At 40.7% G+C, this 23,810-nt stretch overlaps 9 protein-coding genes and 1 long non-coding RNA gene across 14 annotated transcripts; 7 read left to right on the top strand and 3 right to left on the bottom strand.

Annotated features, from left to right (window-relative positions):
- Positions 1-47: 47 nt before the first annotated feature.
- On the top strand, positions 48-892 carry LOC135802314 (uncharacterized). The gene is made up of 3 exons (XM_065315880.1): positions 48-444; positions 499-815; positions 878-892. The coding sequence occupies exons 1-3, from the start codon at positions 51-53 to the stop codon at positions 890-892; spliced, it is 726 nt and encodes a 241-aa protein (XP_065171952.1). The 5' UTR covers positions 48-50.
- LOC135802350 (small ribosomal subunit protein mS27-like) lies at positions 836-2,595 on the bottom strand. Of its 2 annotated transcripts, XM_065315924.1 has the most exons (3): positions 1,273-2,595; positions 1,135-1,216; positions 836-1,070 (listed from the first exon to the last, which is right to left on the bottom strand). In XM_065315924.1, exons 1-2 carry the CDS (start codon positions 2,433-2,435, stop codon positions 1,177-1,179), a joined length of 1,203 nt encoding a protein of 400 aa, XP_065171996.1. In that variant the 5' UTR covers positions 2,436-2,595; the 3' UTR covers positions 836-1,070; positions 1,135-1,176. The 2 variants fall into 2 exon arrangements, with proteins under 2 accessions (XP_065171996.1, XP_065171994.1); XM_065315922.1 differs by having other exon boundaries at positions 836-1,216.
- Positions 2,548-4,826, bottom strand: LOC135802347 (conserved oligomeric Golgi complex subunit 8-like). Its single transcript, XM_065315919.1, has 4 exons — positions 4,436-4,826; positions 3,916-4,382; positions 3,649-3,862; positions 2,548-3,593 (listed from the first exon to the last, which is right to left on the bottom strand). The coding sequence occupies exons 1-4, from the start codon at positions 4,515-4,517 to the stop codon at positions 2,632-2,634; spliced, it is 1,725 nt and encodes a 574-aa protein (XP_065171991.1). The 5' UTR covers positions 4,518-4,826; the 3' UTR covers positions 2,548-2,631.
- A 381-nt stretch (positions 4,827-5,207) lies between these two features.
- LOC135802349 (uncharacterized) lies at positions 5,208-8,052 on the top strand. The gene is made up of 5 exons (XM_065315921.1): positions 5,208-5,645; positions 5,704-5,876; positions 5,957-6,266; positions 6,329-6,994; positions 7,056-8,052. Exons 4-5 carry the CDS (start codon positions 6,398-6,400, stop codon positions 7,980-7,982), a joined length of 1,524 nt encoding a protein of 507 aa, XP_065171993.1. The 5' UTR covers positions 5,208-5,645; positions 5,704-5,876; positions 5,957-6,266; positions 6,329-6,397; the 3' UTR covers positions 7,983-8,052.
- A 238-nt stretch (positions 8,053-8,290) lies between these two features.
- On the top strand, positions 8,291-9,397 carry LOC135802352 (uncharacterized). The gene is made up of 4 exons (XM_065315926.1): positions 8,291-8,612; positions 8,676-8,872; positions 8,933-9,235; positions 9,295-9,397. The coding sequence occupies exons 1-4, from the start codon at positions 8,393-8,395 to the stop codon at positions 9,349-9,351; spliced, it is 777 nt and encodes a 258-aa protein (XP_065171998.1). The 5' UTR covers positions 8,291-8,392; the 3' UTR covers positions 9,352-9,397.
- A 1,420-nt stretch (positions 9,398-10,817) lies between these two features.
- Positions 10,818-13,039, top strand: LOC135802358 (transcriptional repressor Rhit-like). The gene is made up of 3 exons (XM_065315937.1): positions 10,818-11,048; positions 11,330-11,568; positions 11,625-13,039. Exons 1-3 carry the CDS (start codon positions 10,991-10,993, stop codon positions 12,396-12,398), a joined length of 1,071 nt encoding a protein of 356 aa, XP_065172009.1. The 5' UTR covers positions 10,818-10,990; the 3' UTR covers positions 12,399-13,039.
- Positions 13,040-13,116: 77 nt separating this feature from the next.
- On the top strand, positions 13,117-18,386 carry LOC135802353 (uncharacterized). 2 transcript variants are annotated; one of them, XM_065315927.1, is made up of 4 exons: positions 13,117-13,437; positions 13,607-13,684; positions 13,747-14,104; positions 14,170-18,386. In XM_065315927.1, exons 1-4 carry the CDS (start codon positions 13,222-13,224, stop codon positions 18,228-18,230), a joined length of 4,713 nt encoding a protein of 1,570 aa, XP_065171999.1. In that variant the 5' UTR covers positions 13,117-13,221; the 3' UTR covers positions 18,231-18,386. The 2 variants fall into 2 exon arrangements, with proteins under 2 accessions (XP_065171999.1, XP_065172000.1); XM_065315928.1 differs by lacking the exons at positions 13,117-13,437; positions 13,607-13,684 and having other exon boundaries at positions 13,912-14,102.
- A 122-nt stretch (positions 18,387-18,508) lies between these two features.
- LOC135802359 (uncharacterized) lies at positions 18,509-19,473 on the top strand. The gene is made up of 3 exons (XR_010550539.1): positions 18,509-18,613; positions 18,667-18,732; positions 18,793-19,473. It is a non-coding gene; the product is annotated as an uncharacterized lncRNA (long non-coding RNA).
- Positions 18,993-21,380, bottom strand: LOC135802356 (coiled-coil domain-containing protein 102A-like). Of its 3 annotated transcripts, XM_065315934.1 has the most exons (6): positions 20,937-21,380; positions 20,288-20,865; positions 20,007-20,232; positions 19,475-19,956; positions 19,295-19,355; positions 18,993-19,183 (listed from the first exon to the last, which is right to left on the bottom strand). In XM_065315934.1, exons 1-6 carry the CDS (start codon positions 21,045-21,047, stop codon positions 19,175-19,177), a joined length of 1,467 nt encoding a protein of 488 aa, XP_065172006.1. In that variant the 5' UTR covers positions 21,048-21,380; the 3' UTR covers positions 18,993-19,174. The 3 variants fall into 3 exon arrangements, with proteins under 3 accessions (XP_065172006.1, XP_065172004.1, XP_065172005.1); XM_065315932.1 differs by having other exon boundaries at positions 18,993-19,355; XM_065315933.1 differs by lacking the exon at positions 19,295-19,355.
- Positions 21,381-21,418: 38 nt separating this feature from the next.
- LOC135802354 (replication protein A 70 kDa DNA-binding subunit-like) lies at positions 21,419-23,808 on the top strand. The gene is given in 7 exon segments (XM_065315929.1): positions 21,419-21,605; positions 21,675-21,931; positions 21,995-22,656; positions 22,713-22,925; positions 22,928-23,304; positions 23,364-23,558; positions 23,619-23,808. Coding segments are annotated over 7 exon segments (1,842 nt in total). The 5' UTR covers positions 21,419-21,569; the 3' UTR covers positions 23,721-23,808.
- The last annotated feature ends 2 nt before the right edge of the window (positions 23,809-23,810 follow it).

Below are 23,810 nucleotides of genomic sequence, written 5' to 3'. Positions count from 1 at the left end.
ACTTGATTTGTGTACATATTTTACCTAGTTTTGTTTCTGCTTAAAGTCAAATGTCGAAATTAAAGACATGGAATCACCCATTCGGGGTGCAAGTGCAGCGTTTCCACCAACTGGGCCTCCATCCGGGTCTATATCGCACAGCCCCGAATGACCGTACTCCATGTGATTACGACCCCATTCAGCCGAGGTGCATCCGTAAGCCAAATGTGAACAACTGGCAGCCATGGCAGATTGAACATGAGTCGCAAGAGTTCTCGAAGAACTTCGGGTACGAGCATGCAGATCTACTCGCCGAGCGCAAATTCATGCGCGGACAACTTGGCCCAGGCTCACATGATATCAATTTAGGCTTGTATAAGCAAGCAGATGTCTCACCTTGCTTGAATCAGAACCTTGGCAAGCAAAAACGCTTCCAATCGAAAGAGATTCTTTCACCTGGTCCCGGTAGATTAGCTAAAGCTTATTTAATCATAGTATTGTTAAACTTTCTGCTTTCAGCCGGGCGATACTTCTCAAAACCATACACGCATAAAGTACCGCATGTGGGTAACACTCTAAATCGTAGCCCACGCTTCAAAGAACTATCCAAGTCGTGGAAGTTGCCTTGTAATCGCTACACAGTAATACATCCGAATTCATTGGAAGCGCTGCTGAACAAAGTCACATCTGTACGTGGACCGTATGATATTTTCACTGGGCCGAGAGATAATGCCAATATGTTTAACAAGATGTCGACTGGTACGCGATGTTCGCCGGATAAGTACTACAATTGGCCCAGTGCGTTGGACGTTTACTTACGCCATCCAAAACAAAATGTAAATGATTTAATCCCCTATCTCGTGCAAATAATTCCTCTAATAAACATAATTTCTTTCAGGAAAGGAAAATTTAACAAAGCAACTCGGTTTCAAACACATCCAACTTGTCGTCACTTACTAGACGATATTTCCACATGCTACAAAAATCCAAACTGGCCTGGTCCAGCACAGTATGTTATTCCTTCAGGTATAACCGCTTCTAAAGAACAAAAGTACATGTTTGGAATAACCGGCTTGGAAGTCCGACCAGCCCTAAAATGGAAGATATCGCCAGGACCAGGAAGATATCACATTAAATATTCGCAATCATGCTCACAATCAAAGAAGAAGAACTTGACGAGTGTTTTCATGTCAAAGACTAAGCGCACCGAGTATAAAGCGCCGATTTATAACGCCTTCTAACAAATAAAACCAACTATATATCTATTACTATTAATTTTTTAATTTACTTTACAATTCAGGCGGAACATAGCCTTCATCAATCTTCCTCGGCTTCCTCTTCTTGCCGAACCACCGCTTCGGGTGGTAAACCCTTTTGTTTTCGATGGACAGCTCAATTTGTTCCTCGTTTTCAAAGAACCACAATTTTTCCTCGCGCGCTTTCAGATCCTCTTGCGTCTTTTTAATGTTTTCGATACGACGCGCTGTTTCCAGTCGTAAGATCTGTTTCTCCAAGTTGCTCTGGCGAATTTGTTCCCATTCATTGAATAGCTTCACTTGTTGTGTTATATCTTCTGATGCCACCTTCTGTTCAGCTTGGACTACAGCTTCTTCTAATTGTTTTTCAATATTTTCAATGGACTCCAACTCTGTTTTTACATCAACCTCATTCTCCAGTAGCTTTCTTCCAATTGTATGCAGTGATTTGTGTAGATCTGACTGTTGTGAGTTTCTAGTGAACTCCATCAAAGTTTTGCCAACTATTTTTGGGCCATCTCGAAGATCAAAATGGCCATCATCATATGGATTTCTGAGAAATTTTACCCTGATCTTCACTTCCTCCTCAGGTTCTTCAGGTTTTACAACTTCAGGCCAACCTTGTGGATCACACAAATATTTATAACAATGCAGCAGAGCTAATGCTTTAGTTATTGGATGATCTACTTCTTCTTGAAGTATCATTTGACTGGCTACTCTACACCCTGCTGTGTAATCTTTCTGCTTGTAGAAATGGTCCATAAGTAGGTTGGCTGTATAGTAATCCAAGAAAATACCATAGTTAAGCCTATCATCCAACACATTCAACAAATCTGATGTTTTATTTTGTGTAAGAAGATATCTAATGACTGCATGTCCAGTGGAGTTTAGGGTGTTGCTTGTTTCCGAGCTCATTCTCAATTTATGGATTAGATCCAGCAGCTCATCAACATAAATGTCATCTTGTACTTTGTTGGCAAAGATATCTACATCTACCGCACTAATAACTCCTGATTTCTGATAGCGTTGATCCAATTCATAGTAAAGATCATCGAGGTTTACTTTGCTTAAGATTTGAGAAGAACTTCTTTGGTTCCAAGCATCACTGCAGTTGTACGCCTGGGAGAGGAAAGTACGACGACATTGATTCGTAAGATGTGCTGGCCGAATTGTTTGAAGCACTCTAAGCAGTTTATTCATTGTAATTTAACTTTTCTCTGCTTAGATTTTAATTTCCCTTTTTAACCTCAACACAAAACAAACGTGCGCCGGACCTTATGCGTACAACTGGTTGTATAAATTCAAATTCTAATAAAAAGGTACTTTTCTATATTACATATTTCATTTCTTGTTTTTGCCTGATAAAATAAGAAAATTATTGCAACATTACATATTATTATTCCTCAAGTGTATGTTCACTAGGAACACACTCATTGTTAATCTCTTTGATCTTCTCTTCACTGTTTTCTTCAACTTTAATTTCTGCCTTTGGCAAACTAATTACCTTCCCCGGCAATAAATCAACAATTTTCGCAACAATGACTTCGCGATTTAAATACCCAATACCACTATCTTGCAACTTCTGCACACTTATTCCAAGGTGCTGAGCAACACAACTTGGGGGATAAATAATATGCAGAGCTTTCTGGATGAACGGAACTAAATCATCCGCAAAACACATGCACAATCTCGTGAAGGAATCTTTTGAATTCATCGTAAATGCCTGATGTTCCTGCTCGTAGAGCACAAACACTCCACCTGCAACCGCAATCAAAGATCGTTCCAATTGCTGTGTCACGCTCTCTAGTATACTCAACGCTGGACACAATCTCAAATTATTAAATGCTGTCAATAACTTGTTCGTATAATCCGCCAGCGGATAAAACTCCATTAAATTATCTGGCGGTTGTAGTGGATCCTGCGATTTTGTCCGCCATGAAGTCGGCATTTTCGTGTGACTCTTATTGATAAGAGTGAACTTTTCAATATTTACGTCAAAACCACTGGTTGCAGATTGCAACGCATTAGTAAACTGTTGCTCGATTGTTTTTAGAAATATCGGAGCAAGCAACTGGCGAAAATCGTAGCCGACTTTGCTGAATGAAAGACCAAAATACATGCATTGGCCAAGAATTGTATCAACCGAAGACACACGTGGAAGATGCATTTCTAAGGTTTGAAGAAAATGATCAATTTTTAAACGCAACCAGCCAAAGAAGATGCAGTTTTGGTTGACTAATTGATTACGGCTCGCGAGAGGCGAATGCTCATCGTCGTTAAACACTGCTCGGTACTGCGTGATGATCGAGAATAAATTAACACGCGTTATTTCTATGTGTTTGCTTAGGAATTGATTTGCTGCAAAATAAATAACAATATAAATTATGTTTCATGTATATTTGTAGAACTCTACCGTCAGTTTGTGAAATATCTTTAAGACTCTTCTCCAACCAACTGTTTCTTGCTTGCAGGAATTTAAGTCGAAGTTCTGTCTCTGTAAAAATCGCCATTTGGCGAAGGTGGCCGATGACTTGAAGACATTTCGGTAATTGAATATCGGTACTTAATTGTGATATTAATTGACGTTGCATTACAAGCCATAGTTTATCAACTTCCAATACCAAAGTCTGTGAAAATATTATGAATGTATTGATGAAATATATTGATGTAAGAAACTCACTTTCAGAATAGCAATATCTTTATGTTTGCTCTGTAATCTGTAGACATATGCAGCTAACTCTAAAGCTTCTTCATACAAGTTGTCCTTCACAAAACTGTCCATCAACTGAGGCAGTTCAAGAATTTCCAGCAATTGTGCATTTTTAACAATTGTGATTGTATTCAGCTTCCTCATCCGATTTATATCTTCACTGGACTGCAGAAAATTGACACATGTCTGCCCAAATACAGGAATATGCTCCAGTAAGTCATTCACTTTACCCTCAATTTGATTGAAATGATTGAAAGAGGTTCTTGAACACTCTGCTGTTTGTATGAAGGTCTGATAGTGACTAATTGCAAGCTCTTGAGTTTTGTCTTGCACATTTTGTTTATCTTCCTGTAGTCTTATTGGTTCCTTTGTTAACTCTTCAACTGTGCCAGCACCAAGTTTTTTAATGTACTCTTGGGCTGATACATTAGAAGCATCTAGAAAATTTAAGATAAAACAAATGATCTTTTGGTGAAGAAAGGTGTCTTACATTTTTTGGAGTCTTCTCCAAAGATTAACTTGTTTAGATACTCTGCGTCCGTGAGGTCAGTGCTTTCTAAAGCCTCTGACATGTTTTTACTTTTTTTACACTACTATTCGTATGTGCTATATTTGTTTTATTGTTGCTGACACGGCTGACAACTAACCTTATTTACTTTTGGTTTGTCAAAAGGCAAAAACAAAATACTCGTACAATATTATAGATGTATGCATGTGTGCAGATAAGCGCATGTGATAAAGTAAGCACTAGCACCATCTGTATGCCATAATTTAAATTGCAAAATCGTCAAGGAAAGCTTCTCATTTAAAAATGCGATATTTATGTTAACTTGAAAAAGAAAAAGAAGCTAGAGACCCGCGACTGTACTGTTTGATTACTGGGTCACTGCGGGCTGCCCTTATATGCTTGCGCCAAACCCGCACACAGTAGTGGGGGAAAGCGCGTCAGCCTTGAATACCTGCTCATGCAAGAGTTGGAGAGATATGCGTAACCCAAATTCTCACCCACTGGAGGACATAGCATACGGCAACATACCAAATTACATCTATGCCAAACATACAAAAAACTGCCACAAATTTTATCTTTTTCGGATCCCAGACCATAAAAAAACTCGTCATCTATAAAAGATTACTAATTATGTCAATATAAAGCAATAACAAAACGGCGACACTATAATCATGCTCCATTAGTAACACATTCTAAACACCTTCAAGTGGTCACATACTACTTATCAGTTTGATCATGAAAATCTACAATTTACAATAAACCTTGTGTAGCCACGCGAAGCTAAAAATACAAAATTCTCTCATTAGCTACTATACGTGACGATAACAAATTTATCATTAAAATCATCATCAAAACCTTCAATAGATAAGGTGATAAAGATCAATACATTATTAATGCCAATACTTGGCGACATTTAGCTGTGCCTCCATAATACTTCAAACAAAATCATCGCCGAATTTGCTAAGAGAAATAAAAATGAGTAAGATTATCACCACTTTGGTGGTGGTTGTTTATTCGATCATTTTTGCAACTATTGCTGCAAAGGTGCAATCGAAGGATGTGAGAAGTGACGAATGCCGAATCAACGGAGAAAATGTGAAGTTTAGCATTTCAGGATTGAGTGGTGAAAAGATTGATGACAACTACGCATCAGAAAAATTAATTGTTACATTCCCAACCCAAGGCATTAAAGGTAATACACAATATATCTTAAAATTTCTTAACTGACTTTCTGAAACTTCAACTCACAGCATTCAAAGTAAAAGAGGAATCAAAATGGCTGACGTTTAACTATGCTGATAAAGATAACACTCTGAGTATCTCCACCACTGCAGATTTTAAAAACTACGAAGAAGAAGTCGTTGGTAATAGAATTGAAGTGGTCCTGAGCGTTGTTTGCCCGGATGACGAAGAATACGATATTGCAAAGTAGAAAATAATTAATAACTTACTTTACATTTTAAAAATAAGCAGTAGTTATTAATATTAATTGGTTATCTTTAGACTTATTATCAAAAACTTAACGACCTCAATACTTACGCACCCACTTGGAATCAGGATGAATATGTGTTTGAAATGTACGGCAACATTCCAAAAGATTTCCGTTTAAACGATCTCATGAAGATATCAACTACTGATAAGGATTGCTCACCGGATCGCCTGGAATTCTCTATTGAGAGTGACAACAACAAAAAAGGTGGATGCATTAAGCATTCAAAGAGGAGACGTAGAAGGAAAAGAAACGTATGTCATCTTGTATGCAACGAAAGAAATTGAATCAGGAATCGACGATACCTATACAATCCGTGTTAAGGTAATAACATAACCTAAAATAACCTTAGTTGTAATCTTAATCTTATTTTATATTTTCTCCAGGATCGTCACTCTGATGATGATTCTAAAGAAACCACTGCAAAGTTAATCATTCGCCTGCATGAAAACGAAATGAACTTTGAGTTTACAAAACCAGAGTACAACTTTCAAGTGATTGACGATAAAATCGTTTCGGAAGATACCATCGAGTTAGTTGAAGGCCTCGACCATGATATTGATGTTACAATTGAAGATTCAGAATTTTCCAAGTACTTCTCCGTTGAATTGGACTATTTGACCGGAAGTATTAAGTTGATACTAAAGGAATCACTACCGGAAGCACCGAAACATGCTTATAGTAACACTGATTTTTCTCTAACGTTGAAAGCAACATGGCAGAAACGCGAGATTAAAACTATACTGAAGATTACAAGCGATAAAGAACTTGAGATCGTCTGTTATGTACCAGTTCTTGATATTAACAAGAAATCTTTCGACAATCTGGAAAGAATGGATGATGTTTTCGAAGGCACATTTTTCAATATTTCAAACATCAAGAACGTGGCGTCAATGGATTGCCAGAGTAATAAATACATCACTTGTAATTTTGCCAACGGCGAATTTAAAATGTCTACGACCGAAGAGTATAAAAACTACGAAGATAATGAATTTGAAGATATCATCAAGATGAATATCACGATCAAGTGTCCCTATGATACCAAAACACTGGTAAACAAAAACATTAAATAATTTTATAAGTTATTGAATTCTAATTTATATCTTTATACAGGAATTTAGACAAAGGATTCGCGACACTAATAACCACGTTCCTGAATTTCCTAAAGACGCTGACTACACCTTTTCTTTCTACAATAGAATTCCAGAAAATTTTGAAATTACGTTGATGCGAGATATAACTGTCACCGAGAAAGACCTAACAACCACGGATTGCAATTTCAAACTGCCAGATCAAGAATTATTCTCAGTGAGGCGGGCTGACGTTGAAGGAAAAGTATGCAAAGCAAAAATTATCAGTTTGAAAGCAATTGATGCTGAATTTGACGAAACCTTCCGCCTAACAGTAGATGATGGTGATGATGAAAGCATGTCAGAAGTAGATATACACATCAAAGTGACCAAGGACGAAAGTGACCAGCCTTTATTCACTGAAGCTGAATATTTCCTGAAAGCGTTTGAAGACAATGGTAAAACATTGCAAACGTACGAAGGATACGAAGCACCTAATTTGAAAAACGGCATGGATTCAGAGATCACGTTTGAAATTTTTGATGAGAATTTAAAAGATAAATTTGCAATAACAGCAAATAAACTTACTGGTAAACCGGAAGTCACAATGAAAGTAACCGGACTGGACTTATGTGATAATTGCCCAACGTTTACATTCCCGATTAAAGCCAAGTGGAGGCAATTAGAAGCAGAGACAAAAGTGACGATTGTTTTTAGTAAAGATTTTCAACCTCCCACTACTACCCCGGCAACTACGACTGCTGAAACTCCAACTAGCACACCTGTCGGTGGTCCAGGCGGTGACCTGCACGGTTTTAGTGCTTTCATGCTGTCCTCGCTTCTCGGTGTCATCATGATGTTTGTTGTTTCATTTGTGGGACTGGCCGCCATGTTGTATATCATCCGCAAACGTTTCTTCGTTGAAAGCAAGCCGAACGCTGCCCCACTTCCGGAGAAACTGCCCATATAAATGTTAATTCTTAATACCTATGTTATTACTTAAAATATATCCAATTTAATAAACAGCAACTACAAAAATACTTATTTTCTTCTTATTAACTTTAAACTTTTATAAGATAAGAATCTATTGTTTGAGTCTGCGGGTATAGAATGATCCCTAGAATAAACATACTCAGCTCAAAGTGCGTCGTCAAATGTGATAATGTGATAAATGCAAAAACACTTAAAATACCACAACAAAAAAACGTGTCGAAATAAATGATGCCCAATCAAGATATCAAGATACGTGATGCGATAACATTGATCCTGACCACATTGTTGGAAACTGGAACAAAGCCCAGATAAATTCATCCATTATAAGGATAGTTGTGCATTCATTTTCACATTTCATGTAAAAATTACCTGAATACAACTTGCAATATGGCGTTCGGAAAAATTCTATTGCTTTGCGCAGTGTTAGTGCTTGCAAGCGCTGCGGAAAACAAAAATCAACCCAGAGGATCTGATGAGAACAACTGCAATCTACCCTTGGAATTTACCCACGAATCATTTTTTGATCCTACGTTCGTAAATGAGCCAAAAAATGATGATGCTTTCGATGAGGTTTTCTACACATTTAAACTTCCTTCAAATATAACAAGTAAGTAAAGTATTGCTAGTAAACGTTTTCAATTCAAAGAAAGAAATCAATTTTGTTTAACAGACTACAATCTGGATGTGTATCATGGTGTTAACTATATCAGTGCTGAAGTAATTGATAAAGAAGTTATTTTCAAACCTACGGAAAACTTCAGAAATTTCGAGTACAAGGAAATCCATGATGAACCCGCTCGTATAGAGTTTCTTTTGCCTTTTGAGTGCTATGTAGATGAAAATGATTACGAAAACAAAACTCAGTTCGTAAGTTATTATCATAAACAATACAATGCGTTATAATAAATTTAAAAATTCTGTAATAAGTATTTCGTGCAACCCATAACGGATGTTAACAATCATGAGCCGATGTTTAACCGGAAAGAGTATCAATATCACTTTGGAATGCCTATCAAAGCAGGAGCCCTGCTTACCAACATTTTGGAAATTTATGCAGTGGATGTTGACTATACCAACACCAAAGTAGAATTTTCTATTGATGTCAACGATTATATTGAGATTAGCTATAAAGGAACAGAATACCTAAACCGGAAAATTCACTATGCCACTTTAACCACCAAGAAAGACATTCCAGCAAAGCAAAATATGGTATTGACTATTAAAGTCACCGTAAGTATTCAGAAACTTTTCTACAATACATTTTAATTACCATTTACAATTACTTATAGGATATGGGTACACCTAAGCTTGAAAGCACAGCTCTGGTCAAGATTGTTATTGATTAAATACACAAATGTTTAACAAGTGGCATAATAAAATGACTTAACTGCATGTAATCTCTAATTATATTCAACGCCTTCTTTGATTTGGTAACAGAGTGCAACATTTAAAAGACGTCAACATAAGAGTGTCAACATGTCTCGGTGGGAGATGTTAACACGTGGTGCGCCCGCCGTGGGCACATCGTGTGTCTGACGCGTGTCTGCCTCGTTCACCCTGACTCACCCCTCACCCTCAATTAGCAAATTCGTCAGATGGTAACCTCGTCGTGTAATTCCGTGAACTTCCGGAGGGCGCAGGTGACAAATCTTCGATATTTATATAATCGTCTCGTGTGCGCGCTGCATGCCACGACGAATCGGGAATCGATTCGGGCGGCGCACACGCCGCTGGTTAATTACCTGCTGAACGCAGCTGCGGCACGCCGCTCATATTTAGACCAAGAGGGAACCATGGAGCATGGTGTGGCGTGGTGTGGTCGTGTCGCGTCCAGAAATAGCCTACCATCTCGCAACTCTCGGGAGAGCGAGCGCATCGTGGAGCTTGTCGCATTTCCAGCTTCTGCTTTATAGAGAAATGTTTATTTTCGATTTGTGAAGAAAGGAACTATGTAGATGTAAACATCCGGGTGTTGCTCGATACAGTTTTATTTCACTGGATGTAATCACTGAACCACTAACTGCAAAACTTTCTATTCAGTTGCGAAGCAAACTTTATATCAGAATTTAATTGCATTTTGAGTCAAATAATAAAAAAACAAAGCAATCGAAAGTATTTGGAAGTCAATTATCGCGATGTACTTTGTTTCTGTCAAAGTATGAGCCATTGTAGAACGGATGTTGCCCGAAATAGCACCGCTATTAATAAACCAGTGCGCGATGCAAGTGTGCGCCTGGAGCTGGAGGACTCACCTTCGAATGCACATTGCGCACAAGTAATTCGAATCGGATATCGACACTAAACATACCTTTAAACGCAAATAAATGAAAACAAACCAAACACCGCCAATAATATATAAATTTAGTAAAATATGAATGAAAGAGTAAAAGGATGAAAATATTTCCGCTGAATGTGAGTCAGTGGCCGCTCGGAATGATGGCGAAACATTAGGCTAGGTGCAGCAATAGGTGGTTGATGGCCGGCGGCCAACATCGCGCGTCGCGACGCATTCCTGCGCGCTCCCGATTTAGCATCACGGCGCGTCGTGAGTAACCACGTAAGCATTCATTCACCGGCCCGTCGCCACCATCGCCGTCGTCGAAATCATCCGCGCACTTGTATACGTAAAAATCTTCACGCGGTGGTACAAAAAAAAATTACCCAACGACTTGAGCCGCGCGGGAGGGCCAATGGAACGGCGGGCCCTTAAGGGAGCGCGCTGATGCACACATGTAAACATGCGCTCGTGGTGTATACGTATAACATGCCGTAAACATCTTGGCACACGTTCAGATTGCGTAAATATAGAACGCGGGCCACGTTTTCTCGAATCGGTGCCTTCTCGTTCATCGCCAGTTTGTTTCAATACGTCGTCAGGGAATCACCCTGCTCCTTACACTTAACAAGAAATTTACCTAAACTGAAGTGTTAACTTAACTTTCAAAAAGTGTCATTGAATGTAGTGGTCAGTGTCCCAGCAACAAAATGCCGCGAGCTTTCCTCATTACTCATCGTCGGTACAACGAGGAAATGGATACCAGAGGTGAGTAAGTGTGGTCCCATGCAAAATGTCCCCGAACCATTAATTTAGTTGTAACTAATAGGGTTATTTGATGTGCGGTCGGTAATTTTGGCTACTTGTTGCGAATTGGCACAGTGCCGATCCCACCTTACGGTCGGTCGTCCACACACGAAACGTTTTTACGCCGCACGGAAAAGCGCATACACATTCCCGATAAAAATAAACGCGATCAACAAGTCCGTTTTCCCACTGCACAAAGGTCATCTCGTCCACTTTAAATAGTGACATGGCGTTTCTTGCAGGATCGAGTCCAACTCCCAGCAACAGCGCCGACACCACTCATTCGGAGAATAGCTCCGAGTGTCCTGATGAACTCTACAATCTCACCAAACTAGCGGAAGTCAGTTTAGCAGCAGCAGCGGGGAAAATCTTCGAGGGCCGCCATTTGTCTGTCCACTCGAGGAGTCCTGATGACATCATCACCTACACCCATAAACTATTCGACAAATCATCAAGGACACCACGTTCACACATTATCACAGTAAGTTTACCTGACCTCATCATTAAATATAAACTAAACTCATTTTTGGTTTCTAGAACGATTCCATTGTTGTAACACCGGAAAGACTGGTCGATGCAAGCACACAGAATGATTGTAGTGAACACGAATGTGCTGAATGCGGTAAACGTTACAGTACCTCGAGTAACCTGGCCCGTCATAGACAAACACATCGTTCACCAGCAGATAAGAAAGCTCGTCGTTGTCCACATTGCGATAAGCTCTACGTCAGCATGCCAGCCTACTCCATGCATGTGCGTACCCACAACCAAGGATGCAAATGTCAATACTGCGGTAAGTGTTTCTCGCGACCATGGTTACTCCAAGGACACATCCGTACCCATACCGGCGAGAAACCCTTCAAGTGCCCAATTTGCGATAAAGCCTTCGCTGACAAATCTAATCTACGCGCGCATGTGCAAACCCACTCCAACACCAAACCACACGTATGTGCCCGCTGTGGTAAAGCATTCGCTCTTAAATCATACCTGTACAAACACGAAGAATCCTCCTGTATGCGTATCAATGGTACGCAGCAAACTCGGGAGTCCACACCAGAGAAATCACTAGCTTCATCACCAACACCAGTGATCGTGACGGTCAACTCAGTTATACGCAGTGGGACAGGTCTCTATCGCTCGACGGTCATCAGTCCGAATCCGGAGAGACTACTCCTCGCGCAAGTGGAGCATCCGTCCGTCATCTTGAACACCTCCCACTTACATCGCTCCATCGTTCAAGAACAACCCGTTGATTTCTCCGACAAATCATCGAAGCGCAACTATACGCTGGGTTTGGCCATCGCTGTCTGACCACACAAAAACACAGCATCAATTTTAGTGTATTAGGGACCAAACTGGATCAAAACTAAATCTCATTAGTTTTAATTGATTTAAACTTAGATAACTTATAAAGTTACTTAAGTTAATCAAGTTTTTAATATAGGTTAGATTAGAATATAAGCTGGTCGCAATGGTGCTGTTACTTAGTAAGCTTTTAATGTTTCTGATTCTCTTTGACTTGAAGACGAGAGTGCTCCTAGTCAAAAAATATACACACACTTCGCACGGGGTCCAATTATTCGCCCGGTGCGCATAGCTTAAGTGTATGTCGTTGTGTATACGTATTTATATCGTTTGCTTTACTTTTTTTCGTTTTTATTTTTTTGGCCGGTGGTGTGCAATGTGGCGATCGCGAGCACGTCACATCCCGTATTCATTCCACGTGCTCGCGCGCAATAAAATAAATGTACATGTTTCTCATTCCCGTTTGTAGATTAAGCGTAACCTATTAATCGTTCTTGCAGTTAATGTAACAATTAGTTGTGTGTTTTCATATAGCCAATAAATAATTATCTGTCTGTAGGCGTTCAGTACTTAAGTGTTAAGTCTATCTGTATATGTATTTGTATGAGCACATTTTCTACGTTAATACAATTATTTCAAACATACAACTGCAATGTGAGCTTTCTTATGTGAAGACGCAACAAAACGGATGTTAAGAAACTGATTTTGCAACGCGATGCCATCTTGGAGTTGCAGCAATATCATGAATGAAGTAATTAATAATCTCGGCTATCGGCTGGACAAATAGCTGAACATATTTCAATGTAAATGGGTCAAACGCAAACTATGAATGGAAAGAGGGGGCCTGGAGACAATTTATGTCAGGGGTCAAAATTGTAGTCGATGCCATTCAATCGAGAACGGTCCACCGATCGTGTGGTGCATAGTGTGTGAATCAATGGCTCGCGGCGTGGTGCTCACGCGGCGTCTTCGTCTCATCGATGTTTGTCTCGTTGTAGCGCTGATTGCTAAGGCGACAGGACTGCCTCAACCCTCAAGACACGTCGTAAGTATCAACCTGTGATTTAGTTAAGTCGCGCATGTGTTGTTTCGTGTACTGAATCAATCTGGTATCGTTATCGCGATGCGAAGCTGTTAAATTTCTATGGGTCAAAAGATCTCGCGCGCGAACGAAATGTGTGCCACCGTTGATGGTGATACAATGTTGTTTTTAGGATTTGCCGGAAGGCAGCAACGATGCCGAGTTTCATTCAAATTCCATGGGAGTTTCCAAGGTGATCGACCTAAATACGGTACTTAAAATAATTCTATTTTTTAAGAATTCAAGTTTGATAGAAAATTCTTTGATTTTTAGGGGACGATTGCCTATAAAGATCACATATTAAAATCATGCTACATAGAAAAAATGAGCAAGGATTCTCCGTGGGAAAAAAATCGAATGTTAATCGTCCATCCAAATCTGCTCACAAATGAACAGGTGGAAATTATTGGAGGACATATAGTTGCAAACTTTTGTTTCGGATGGCCGTCGAGGGTGTTACGTCTGCCGACCAACTTTGAAGTGAGAAGTAAAAGATCCAACAAGCAATATTATTTCGTTGGTCGTAAGACAAGGGGCCAAACGCAAAGTCAATACTTGCAGTTTGGAGATGGTGAGAATCCAGGGAAAGCTGAGGCGGAAGCAACTCGACAAGGAAGCAAGGCTGTTGTGTGTAAGTGTATTAAAAGTGGCGAGATAATATTAATCAATAATAATTGATTTTGTGATGGTTTGAAGATGGTTCCAGAGGAATGGGACAAGCGCAAAGTCAAAGTGATCCATTCAGTTGTGCTGATTGCTATGGATATGGAGGTTCCGGTATTCCGGGTTCACAAACGTCTACCTCACCTTTTGCCCCAGGATTAAATGGAGAACAGTTATCAGGTGGTCGACGGTTTGATGCATCGGGCCGACCAATTTTAACTACTGGCGCAGACCCTGGATTATCCCAAACGGATATTTATGGAAGACCTATTGGTGGCGATGGTCGATCCCCAGGAGTCACAGGTCCAACCCAGGCAGGACAAGGATTTATTCCTGGAAGAGGTCCCGGTGCTGGTCAACAACATGGTGGGCAAGTGCCAGGTCAACTATTAGAAACACCGGTTGGTAGCTTAATTCAATCAGGAACACGTGGCCAGAATGGTAAACCCGGCGTTTCTGGCACTAACGCTCTCTTTATACCCGGCCAAACACCCGGAACACATCAAACTCGCCCAGGTCAAACAGGTGGCTACCAACAAGGTGGTCAAGTACAACCCGGTACTGGAGGTGGAACCATTTTTACACCAGGACAGGCAGGCCAAGCACCTGGATCATTTCAAACACATCCTGGGCAAACTATATTGAGAGGACCGGACGGTGGACAAGCTCCAGGAACACATCAAATACAACCTGGTCAAGCAGGTGGAGACTTATTACCGGGCACTACAACTGGTGGAGGAAGAGGTCCATCAGGATCATTTCAAACGTACCCAGGTGGTCCTGGAAGTGGTACAATATTGAGACCTGGTCAAACTCATCCAAGCCAAACCGGTGGACTACAACCAGGAATAACAGGCGGACCTGGTACAGGAACATATTTTACTCCAGGACAAGTATCTACGGGTGGTCAATATCCTAGTGGTGGTAGTCAACCTGGTTCGGACCAAACACCTTCTACTCATGCAGGTGGAACACAAGGAACAACAGGTGGCCCTGCAACTGGAACACAATTTACCCCAGGACAAGCACCAGGTTTATTACAAATTCGTCCAGGCCAAGTAGGAGGACCAAGCGGTGGTCAAATACCTGGATCCATACACACACAACCCGGTTCGCAAATATACGATCATGATGGTCTTCAAAAACCCGGCGGACGTCCAGTGCATCCCGGTGATGTTGGAGCAATTGCACCTGGCGCGCAAATTCAACAGGGTGGTGTAACAACTCAACCAGGTGAAACAACCTATTTTATTCCTGGTGGTATAAGACAACGGCCAGGCGATGGTTCTTTTGGTTACTATCCATCGACCGGAACACCAGGTGGAAGAATCCAGGGAGGAGATTCAGGTATACAAGATGGAACTTTCAACGGTCAATTAGCCGGACAATACCGACCGGCAAGTGGCCCAGGCGGGGAATTTTCCGGCACATTTCAAGGTAGATATAGCCCACATGGATCTAGAACACATATAGGTTCACAAGGAGCGCAAATTAGTGGAGGTGGACAGCAAACTGGAGATAGTGCGCAGCAGGTTCATTATCCAGGATCTATTATTGGATCCGGTGGTCAAAGAGGGCAAGGTTCTCTTGAACAACAAGGATTTCCAGGCGAGTCAGTTGGAGGACAGCAATGGTCACAAGCAGGTACACCCGGAAGTCAAATCCCAACAGGTTCATCAATTACTGGACAAATTCCGGGCCAATATGTACAAGGTATAGGAACACAAGGCGGCACATCCACACATACTGGACAAGGTACTTTCATTCCCGGTCAAACTCAAATCCCATCAACAAGTCAAACAATTCAGAACGGTTACCCTGATACAACTAGTTCGGGGCACGTATGGAGTGGACAACCAGGGCAAAGTCAATTATCTCCAGGTGGTAGTCAACCTGGCTATCAACACGGGACAGTACATACACCAGGACAAATACATACAACAACCGGTGGTCAATATCCTAGTGGAGGTAGACAACCAGGTTATCAACAAGGGACAGTACATACACCAGGACAAATACATACAACAACCGCTGGCCAATATCCTAGCAGTGCAGGCGGCCAACCTGGTTATCAACAAGGTACGAGCGGACAAGGTCCAATAGGTGGCCAACCAGGCTATCAACAAGGTGCTGGACAAATACCTGAACAATCGCATTTAACAACTGACGGTCAATATCCTAGTGGCAGTAGTGGTCAACCAGGTTATCAACAAGGAGCACCAGGACAATTGCAAATCTCGACTGGGGGACAATACCCAACGGGTGGTACCAGTCAACCAGGTTATCAGCAAGGAACACCTGGACAAATTCACTCAGGGACAGATGGTCAATACCCAGGTAGTGCAAGTGGTCAACCTGGTTACCAAACAGGAACAGGACAACCACAGGGACATTTACAAACACCTACTGGTGCTCTGTATCCTGGTGGTTCTGGTCAACCTGGTTATCACCAAGGAACAGAATTTACACCGGGTTATCCAGGCCAAACTACAGGTACAGGTCAGCAAGGTGGTACAACCGGAGGACAACAATTTTATGGCCAACAACCAGGAACAAGTGGACAACAAATAGGAGGAGGCGGACCAACTTACGGTACACAAACACCTTATGGTCAACAAGGTGGTCAAACATTAGGAAGCGGTGTTGGAGACTATGCAGGTTCTGGCGTTCCACAGGTAGGACAATTCCAACTCCCCGGTCAAGCAGGTCAAGGTTTAGAAGCGGACGATTCTGATACGCAAGCGCAAAGTACAATTCAGCGGTCAGATAATGAAACTCAGGCGAGTGCCTCTTCTTCGGGTCGGTTTGCTGGCGGTACGGCACAATCACAAGTATCTGGATCTTACGCAGGTACAGGATCATTTAGTGCCTCGGCAGGTAGCAACGACGGATTACGCGGTGCGCAAACACAGGTTTCCGGTAATTCGGAAGGTACCCTCAGTTCCTCTCAAGGTATGGGAGGCCGAGGTAAATCCCAAGCACAAGTCCAACTTTCAGCGGACACTGGTGACACCACCTCAAGTGCCCAATCCGGTGGATTAAACCACGGTACCAACACACAAGTACAATCGGGAATTAAAGGGGGAATGGCAGATGCACAAGCCAACGGTCCAGGTAGCACCTCTTCTCAAGCACAAATAGGTTTCTCTCCATACGACGCAAACACCAATGACGACGATCCTGGAAATCCCCACAACGGAGGAGGAACGGCAAGCGCCTCAAGTGGAACTCACGCGGGTAAATCCCAAGTACAAATTAATGGAAAATACGCGTTTGGTATACGCTACACGGGCCAAGCTCAAGCTTCCTCCGCAAATTCCGGCTACACGGCTGATAATATCAATTTACCAACAATGCGACCAATCGACTTCTCACAAAACACTTATAGCAAACCAGCAAAACAAGAAAAAGTTAACGTGCGTCAAATAGACGACCCCAGCTTAATAAAAATTATTACATCTTCAACAACTCCATTACCCGATGATGATGATGAAGAAGAATACGACGACTATGAAGATCCTAACCCACCACCAAGACATAACTTGGTTCAACAAGCAAAAACAAGAAGTCTAATGCATGACGCCCTTGATCCTCTAGAAGATATAGAAGATCATGGTATTCAAATCGAAGGCCAGCTAAAACACGGCGATATAATTCAAACAGGTCAATACATTCCAGGGAGCACCGGGTACAAAATCCCACAAGGTTTTCGTGGCCGTGTCACCGAAGATCAACAGCAACACGAAACAGATAGCGACTTAGGCAAAAGAATCATCTACGCAGCTGGAGCTAACGCAAATCGTCGTGGGCACAACGATGGATACGGTTCAGGTTATTCCTACCAACCAAGATACTCCCCAGTCCAATACGGTTTCAAATCATCAAACCAACCAAAGAATTTCGTCTCAGTGACAAAATCAGAAACAGGTTCACGTAATATCATCACTGGAAAGAAAACTCCCTCAGTTTATTATACACAATCATCAACGTGTGGATATTTCACCAATACGTGCGTCTATAGCAATGGGCGAAAGATCTGCCTACCGAAACCGAAGGCCAATCCGGATGGAACACCCATTGTATGCAGAAACTAAATGGACACTCGACTATAAAACAATATAATACCATCACTGCCAGACGTATTATAATTATAACTTAAAGTATCTATTTTCATACATTGCTTTTTTTTAATTAACTGCGAGTAAAATATTGTAGTTTTATTAATAATGATTAAACGTTTGAAAACACAATGCCTAGAAAATTTATTATATTCCAAGTCACGACTTTTGTTGATTGTTAAATTAATAGAATGACGCTAAGTGATTACAATTTGAAAGTGCGGCCTTCCTATCATTTGCCTACTTAAGAAATTGTAGGAAACACAATTTAATCAATCAATATGAATAGCTACGTGATTGTGTTCCTGGTGATTTGTGTTGTTAGCATTAAAGGACAAACTGTTGTTGATAAAATAGAGGTAATAGAAATAAGAATCATTCGAAATAAGATGTAATTAAACTACATTTTTAGAGTATCGAAGGAAAATTCGATTTTAACCCCAATGTGATTCCAGCAAGGATGTATGATTACTCAACGGTATTATCTCACAAAAAATAAAATTCTCCTATATACTTATTGATGTAAATCGAATTTTAGAATACAATTGCCTATAAAGACAAATCAACCAACAAATGCTACATCCAAAGAATGCAGAAAACCACCCCAGCCCCGCTGTACATCTCCGATTCAAAAAGCGACACGCAAGAAGTAGAAATACTAGCAGGACGAGGAATTGCGCGCTTTTGCCGTGGACTAGAAGTCTACAAACTGCTCGTGCAGATAAAATAACTTCCGTGTACAAAAATCAGTCCTTTTACTTTTTCTTTAGCTATACATCATAGTTAATTCGTGGTTAAATAAATAGTACGTACCTCACAAGTGGTACCGCAAATCACAAGTGGAATCCTAAAAGTTGCTAACTTCTTCGTCGCTCATCGTTGTCGAGGAGACGTTCAGCAGATTGCCGGCACTGCTAGAGTTACGTAATCTAAACAATCAGAATCCACCGCAATTGCGAGTTACAATCAATCCGAAATAAAGAAAAGGATGATAGTAAAACTTCAAGCGCACCAAATTAACCGCAACCAAAGTTACTTACGCAGTCGTCATCGAGCGTCGCCATTTCCTCACCGCCATCTTCGTTATTTAGTATTTCATCGCTAAGTCAGTGAATGAAAAGAAAGTTATGAGATAAGCGTCTACCCAAAACCACCTCACAATTATGATTATGTTATTCGATAGCAGAAAAGCAATAAAATTCAACCGTGTGTTTGCTAACCTTGAGTTTAAATGTTGAAGTTGCACATGACAGTTATCCACCTGCTCCTGAAGCTCATCATTGGTGCGTTGTAGCTTTCGCATCGCATTGCTAGTCACGTCGATTTCATCTTCAGCTAGTGCCAGATCTCGTTTAAGTTCTTCGACTCTAGCACGCAGCTTTTTCACGTCGGTTTCGTATTGTTCAGCGCGACGTGCTGCGTGCGCGTTTTCTGTAATCCTTTCTTGTAGCAGTTTCTTTAACTTACTCTGTGCGTGCTTATACTCGACTATTTCTTTATTTCTATCGACTAATTCAGACTGTAGGTGACGGAATTCAGCGTCTGAGTTCGTGATTGGTCTGCCCTTGCGTTCGATGCGTTCTTGAATATCACGCAATTCAGCGCGAAGTTTTTTGTTTTCGCGTTCTAGTGTAAGTTTTTCGGTTTCGAGACGTTCGCGTTTGCCCCATTCGGCGGCGTTTTCAGCTTGCAGACGCTCCAACTAATAATTTGATTTTAAAAACACTTATAAATACTAGTTAAATATATTACCTCTGCACGTAGATCATTTATACGTCTATCCATACCATCGCGGGTGTTTGTTTCGTCTTGAAGATCACACTTCAACAATCGAATTTCCTCCTGATGGGTATCTTGCAGGGTGAGCATTTCGCGGACAGCTTCCTGTCGTGCCTCACGACATTCTTCCAGTTTTTCTTTCAATTCTTGGACTTCACTTCCCAGCCTTTCAAGTGTGTGATGCATTTGTGCTTTATCACTATAAATACATTATATTATTACTATTTTAAGTTTATTATTGAATTTTAACTCACTCTCTTTCACTCTGAAGTGTCTTATTGGTTTCATCCAATCTTAGTTGCAACATAGACATCTTCTGCATTAAATACTCTTCATCATACTCATCAGAGTGTGATTTGGATGTAATTGAATTCTTCTCATCATTATCAACTTGCTTTGGTACAGCTCCATGCAGCACATATTCTTCAGCTAGAATTGACCTGTTCTTTTGTTCTTCTGTAGTGCTATCACAATCAATACCATTCACCTTGATAGTACTACTGAATTCTTCACCAAGTGCCTCAAATATCTGAGTATCAAATTGTCCAGCATGCTTGAGTAGAAGAATGTGAATCTTTTCAATTTCTTTCTTAAGATGATCATTTTGCAACTCTACATCTTGTTTTTCTTTCTTGTAGATGTTGCTGTCTTTTAGGGCCATGTCTAACTTGGTGCGGAGTTGTTTTGACTCATCGCGGGCTTTGTTGCGCTCATTACGCACTTTGCTCCATTTATCTCTCCAGTTGGCTGTGCAGTCTGACCACCAACGCATTGTTTTCTCCATTTGTGCCGCCCGAGCACGCGCTTCTTCTAATTCGCGTTTTCGCATTGTCTGCACGAAGACAATGAACAAAAATGTAGCAAAATCTTGATAAATTTATGCAATTTGATGTGGTGGCTTACCTCGGTGGCTTCCCATTCTGCGTCCGGGAATCGGGACGATGCAAGGGAGGCTGTATCATGCTCCCTAGCATGTCGCCTTGACGACGTCCCACTCGTTGAACTCTGGGCCATTTTAAAGGCGTTTTACCACATCACCACTTGTATGAAGCTTCGCGAATATTTCTTAACTCACTAGTTACGGATCTAGCGGATTATCTAGCCTCCAGCACTCCTGTTTGTTTCCCCCGTTCCCGACCCTGTGTTTTCACTTTTTTCTTTGCTGAACTAGTTATTTCTAAAGGCTGCCGTTGAGGGAGCCACAATTATTGTGCAGAATTAAAATACACCCACTAAGAATATTTTCTAATGATTGTATGCATAAACTAGAAGTTATACGTTAATAAACACTAGTTAATATAAATTTAAATTACAAATCAATGTTTTTATATGCGTATTATTTAAAATTGAAGGTTATATTTAGCGCAAGCGCATTTTAGTGACACCTGCATCCTTCGCGCCTTTTCGCTTCTAACCTTGAAACTACACACCGAAAATTACCGCCGTTTGATGTTGTAAAACGATAAACCTGTATTCGTTTTTTGTAAAAATAATCGTGTTATATCATTGTCTTGTTATTATCAAGTATTTGTCATCATGTCGGATCCACAATTAACCACCGGAGCTATTTATGTACGTTTTCCTATTGTTTTTTTCTTTACTTATAGAAATATATAATTGCGTCTTATTGTGTAATTCCAGAAAATACTGCGCGGCGTTGTGCTGGAGGATCCAATCTTGCAGATCATCGGCAGTAAACGCATCGATTCTCAATCCGCAGAGAAATCTCGCCATCGCATTCTGCTCTCTGATGGAAAATACAAAGTTTCTTATGCCATGTACACAGTGCAACCTAATGATACACTTGCAATTGGTGGAGAGATTGCTGAAAACACTGTCATCAAGATGAAGAAATTCATTACCAGTACCATTGCTGCACCCAATAAAGGTGGTGAGAAGTAGGGAAATTTACATTTACTCTCATTATGTTATTTATTAATTTGAATTTTCAAATTATCTAGGAATGTTCTTATTATACTTGATGTGGAAGTAGTCAAAGATGGCAAGCAGGTTGGCAGAATTCTTGGCAGCCCAGAGGCGCTCCCCAGTGATTTGTCCACCATTGAGAACAAAGAGAACAATTCATCATCAAATTCTGCATCATCCCTTCAAAGTAATTCCAGGACTCCCACTTCAAATGATTATGAACCAGCTCCAAAGAGACCTAATCTCTCTGGTCCAGCCCCATCTGCAGATACCAGCTCATTCAGTGCAGAGCTGATTATGCCAATCAGCAGTTTGAGTCCATATCAAAACAAATGGGTGATCAAGGCTAGAGTGACCAATAAGGGTCCAATCCGAAAATGGTCCAACTCGAAGGGTGAGGGTCAACTGTTCAGTTTTGATTTACTGGACCAAAGCGGTGAGATCCGAGCGACCGGATTCAGAGACATGGTTGATAAATACTATGAATTTCTACAAGTTGATAAGATTTACTACATTTCAAAGTGTCAGATCAAAATGGCGAACAAGAAGTTTTCTTCATTGAAGAATGACTATGAAATGACTCTTGGAGCCGAGTCGGTTATTCAAGAATGTGCTGAGGATGGAGACATGCCGACTGTTCAATACAGCTTTACTACTTTTGATAAGATTGCTGCAATGGAAGCCAACACGATGATTGGTGAGCAAAAATTTACAACAAAATCTCAAAATACTTTAAATTATTTTCTTCCGCAGATGTAATTGGAGTTTGTAAGCAAATTGGTGATGTTCAAACCCTAACCGCACGTTCAACAGGAAAAGAGTTAAAGAAGCGTGACATTGTTCTTGTTGATCAAAGCAAGTCTGCTATCACTTTAACTTTATGGGGAAATGATGCAGAGACATTCGATTCAAGCAACGATATTGTCGCTGTCAAAGGCGCGCGTATTACCGAGTTTGGCGGAGGCAAAGTATCTCTGTACCGAACGGCGGTACATTTAAACTGAACCCTGATGTAAAAGAGGCGTTTGCTTTGCGTGGATGGTACGATAATGGTGGAAACAGGGAAGAAGCGGCGAATTTGAGCGCTAGGACTGGCGGAGGTGGCGGGGCTGCTAGTTGGTTCAGTTTCAAACAAGTACAAAATGAAGGACTTGGAGCTACCGAACGTGGCGATTACTATCAGAATGTTGCTACGATTCTTATGATCCGCAGCGAGAATTTGATGTATGAGGCATGCGCCAATGAAGGGTGCAACAAGAAGGTTGTGAATCTTGAGAATGGAAGATACAGATGTGAAAAATGCAACATTGAGTCAACTGAATTCAAGTATAGACTCATTGGAAACGTAAGAATTAAAATAAACATTAAGTGTTTTTTTTTTATATGTAATTAAACAAATTTCAGATGAATTTGGGCGATTGGAGTGGAAATCAATGGTCGACTATCTTCAATCCGGATTGTGAGTTTATTTTTGGCAAAACAGCTCAGGAAATCGGCGATGGAGCCCGAAATGATCCATCGTTCATGCAAAATTTGGCTAGCGATGCCAATTTCAAACAATTTCAATTCAAGTTTCGTGTTAAGACTGAAACTTACAATGTAAGTATCTCAAATGATGAGATTTTAATATAATTTTCACGATATTTTGTTTTGGTCTAGGATGATTCTCGATTGCAAACGGTTGCGGTGAAAGTCGAACCGGTCAACTACAGGACTTACAACGCACAACTCCTTTCTCAGATTCAAGCAATGACTGCTTAAAATGCACATCATTTATTTATACATTATTTCTTATACCTTTATTACTTTATTATGCACTTACTTATAATAAAAATTAGTCAAAAAGTAACC

This window comes from Atheta coriaria, unplaced genomic scaffold, assembly GCF_025399875.1.
Source record: "Atheta coriaria isolate IRGN ID8LTWV9N9 unplaced genomic scaffold, Caltech_Dcor_3.1 hic_scaffold_16_pilon, whole genome shotgun sequence".
Taxonomy (NCBI): domain Eukaryota; kingdom Metazoa; phylum Arthropoda; class Insecta; order Coleoptera; family Staphylinidae; genus Dalotia; species Dalotia coriaria.
This window is presented reverse-complemented; position numbering and strand designations above follow the sequence as displayed.

Excerpts from the sequence above, each read along its gene's own strand:
- LOC135802314 (XM_065315880.1), top strand. The coding sequence starts at position 51 with ATGTCGAAATTAAAGACATGGAATCACCCATTCGGGGTGCAAGTGCAG. Across the intron at positions 445-498 it reads GATTCTTTCACCTGGTCCCG|CCGGGCGATACTTCTCAAAA; the intron begins GTAGATTAGCTA and ends TTCTGCTTTCAG.
- LOC135802350 (XM_065315922.1), bottom strand. The coding sequence starts at position 2,435 with ATGAATAAACTGCTTAGAGTGCTTCAAACAATTCGGCCAGCACATCTT. Across the intron at positions 1,217-1,272 it reads GGCTATGTTCCGCCTGAATT|AAGGCGTTATAAATCGGCGC; the intron begins GTAAAGTAAATT and ends TTTATTTGTTAG.
- LOC135802347 (XM_065315919.1), bottom strand. The coding sequence starts at position 4,517 with ATGTCAGAGGCTTTAGAAAGCACTGACCTCACGGACGCAGAGTATCTA. Across the intron at positions 4,383-4,435 it reads TGGAGAAGACTCCAAAAAAT|ATGCTTCTAATGTATCAGCC; the intron begins GTAAGACACCTT and ends TAAATTTTCTAG. Across the intron at positions 3,594-3,648 it reads AGATATTTCACAAACTGACG|CAAATCAATTCCTAAGCAAA; the intron begins GTAGAGTTCTAC and ends TTTATTTTGCAG.
- LOC135802349 (XM_065315921.1), top strand. The coding sequence starts at position 6,398 with ATGAACTTTGAGTTTACAAAACCAGAGTACAACTTTCAAGTGATTGAC. Across the intron at positions 6,995-7,055 it reads CCTATGATACCAAAACACTG|GAATTTAGACAAAGGATTCG; the intron begins GTAAACAAAAAC and ends ATCTTTATACAG.
- LOC135802352 (XM_065315926.1), top strand. The coding sequence starts at position 8,393 with ATGGCGTTCGGAAAAATTCTATTGCTTTGCGCAGTGTTAGTGCTTGCA. Across the intron at positions 8,873-8,932 it reads ACGAAAACAAAACTCAGTTC|TATTTCGTGCAACCCATAAC; the intron begins GTAAGTTATTAT and ends TTCTGTAATAAG. Across the intron at positions 9,236-9,294 it reads TATTGACTATTAAAGTCACC|GATATGGGTACACCTAAGCT; the intron begins GTAAGTATTCAG and ends AATTACTTATAG.
- LOC135802358 (XM_065315937.1), top strand. The coding sequence starts at position 10,991 with ATGCCGCGAGCTTTCCTCATTACTCATCGTCGGTACAACGAGGAAATG. Across the intron at positions 11,049-11,329 it reads CGAGGAAATGGATACCAGAG|GATCGAGTCCAACTCCCAGC; the intron begins GTGAGTAAGTGT and ends CGTTTCTTGCAG. Across the intron at positions 11,569-11,624 it reads CACGTTCACACATTATCACA|AACGATTCCATTGTTGTAAC; the intron begins GTAAGTTTACCT and ends TTTGGTTTCTAG.
- LOC135802353 (XM_065315927.1), top strand. The coding sequence starts at position 13,222 with ATGGAAAGAGGGGGCCTGGAGACAATTTATGTCAGGGGTCAAAATTGT. Across the intron at positions 13,438-13,606 it reads CTCAACCCTCAAGACACGTC|GATTTGCCGGAAGGCAGCAA; the intron begins GTAAGTATCAAC and ends TGTTGTTTTTAG. Across the intron at positions 14,105-14,169 it reads AGGAAGCAAGGCTGTTGTGT|ATGGTTCCAGAGGAATGGGA; the intron begins GTAAGTGTATTA and ends GATGGTTTGAAG.
- LOC135802356 (XM_065315932.1), bottom strand. The coding sequence starts at position 21,047 with ATGGCCCAGAGTTCAACGAGTGGGACGTCGTCAAGGCGACATGCTAGG. Across the intron at positions 20,233-20,287 it reads ACACTTCAGAGTGAAAGAGA|TGATAAAGCACAAATGCATC; the intron begins GTGAGTTAAAAT and ends ATGTATTTATAG. Across the intron at positions 19,356-19,474 it reads CTTCAACATTTAAACTCAAG|CGATGAAATACTAAATAACG; the intron begins GTTAGCAAACAC and ends TCACTGACTTAG.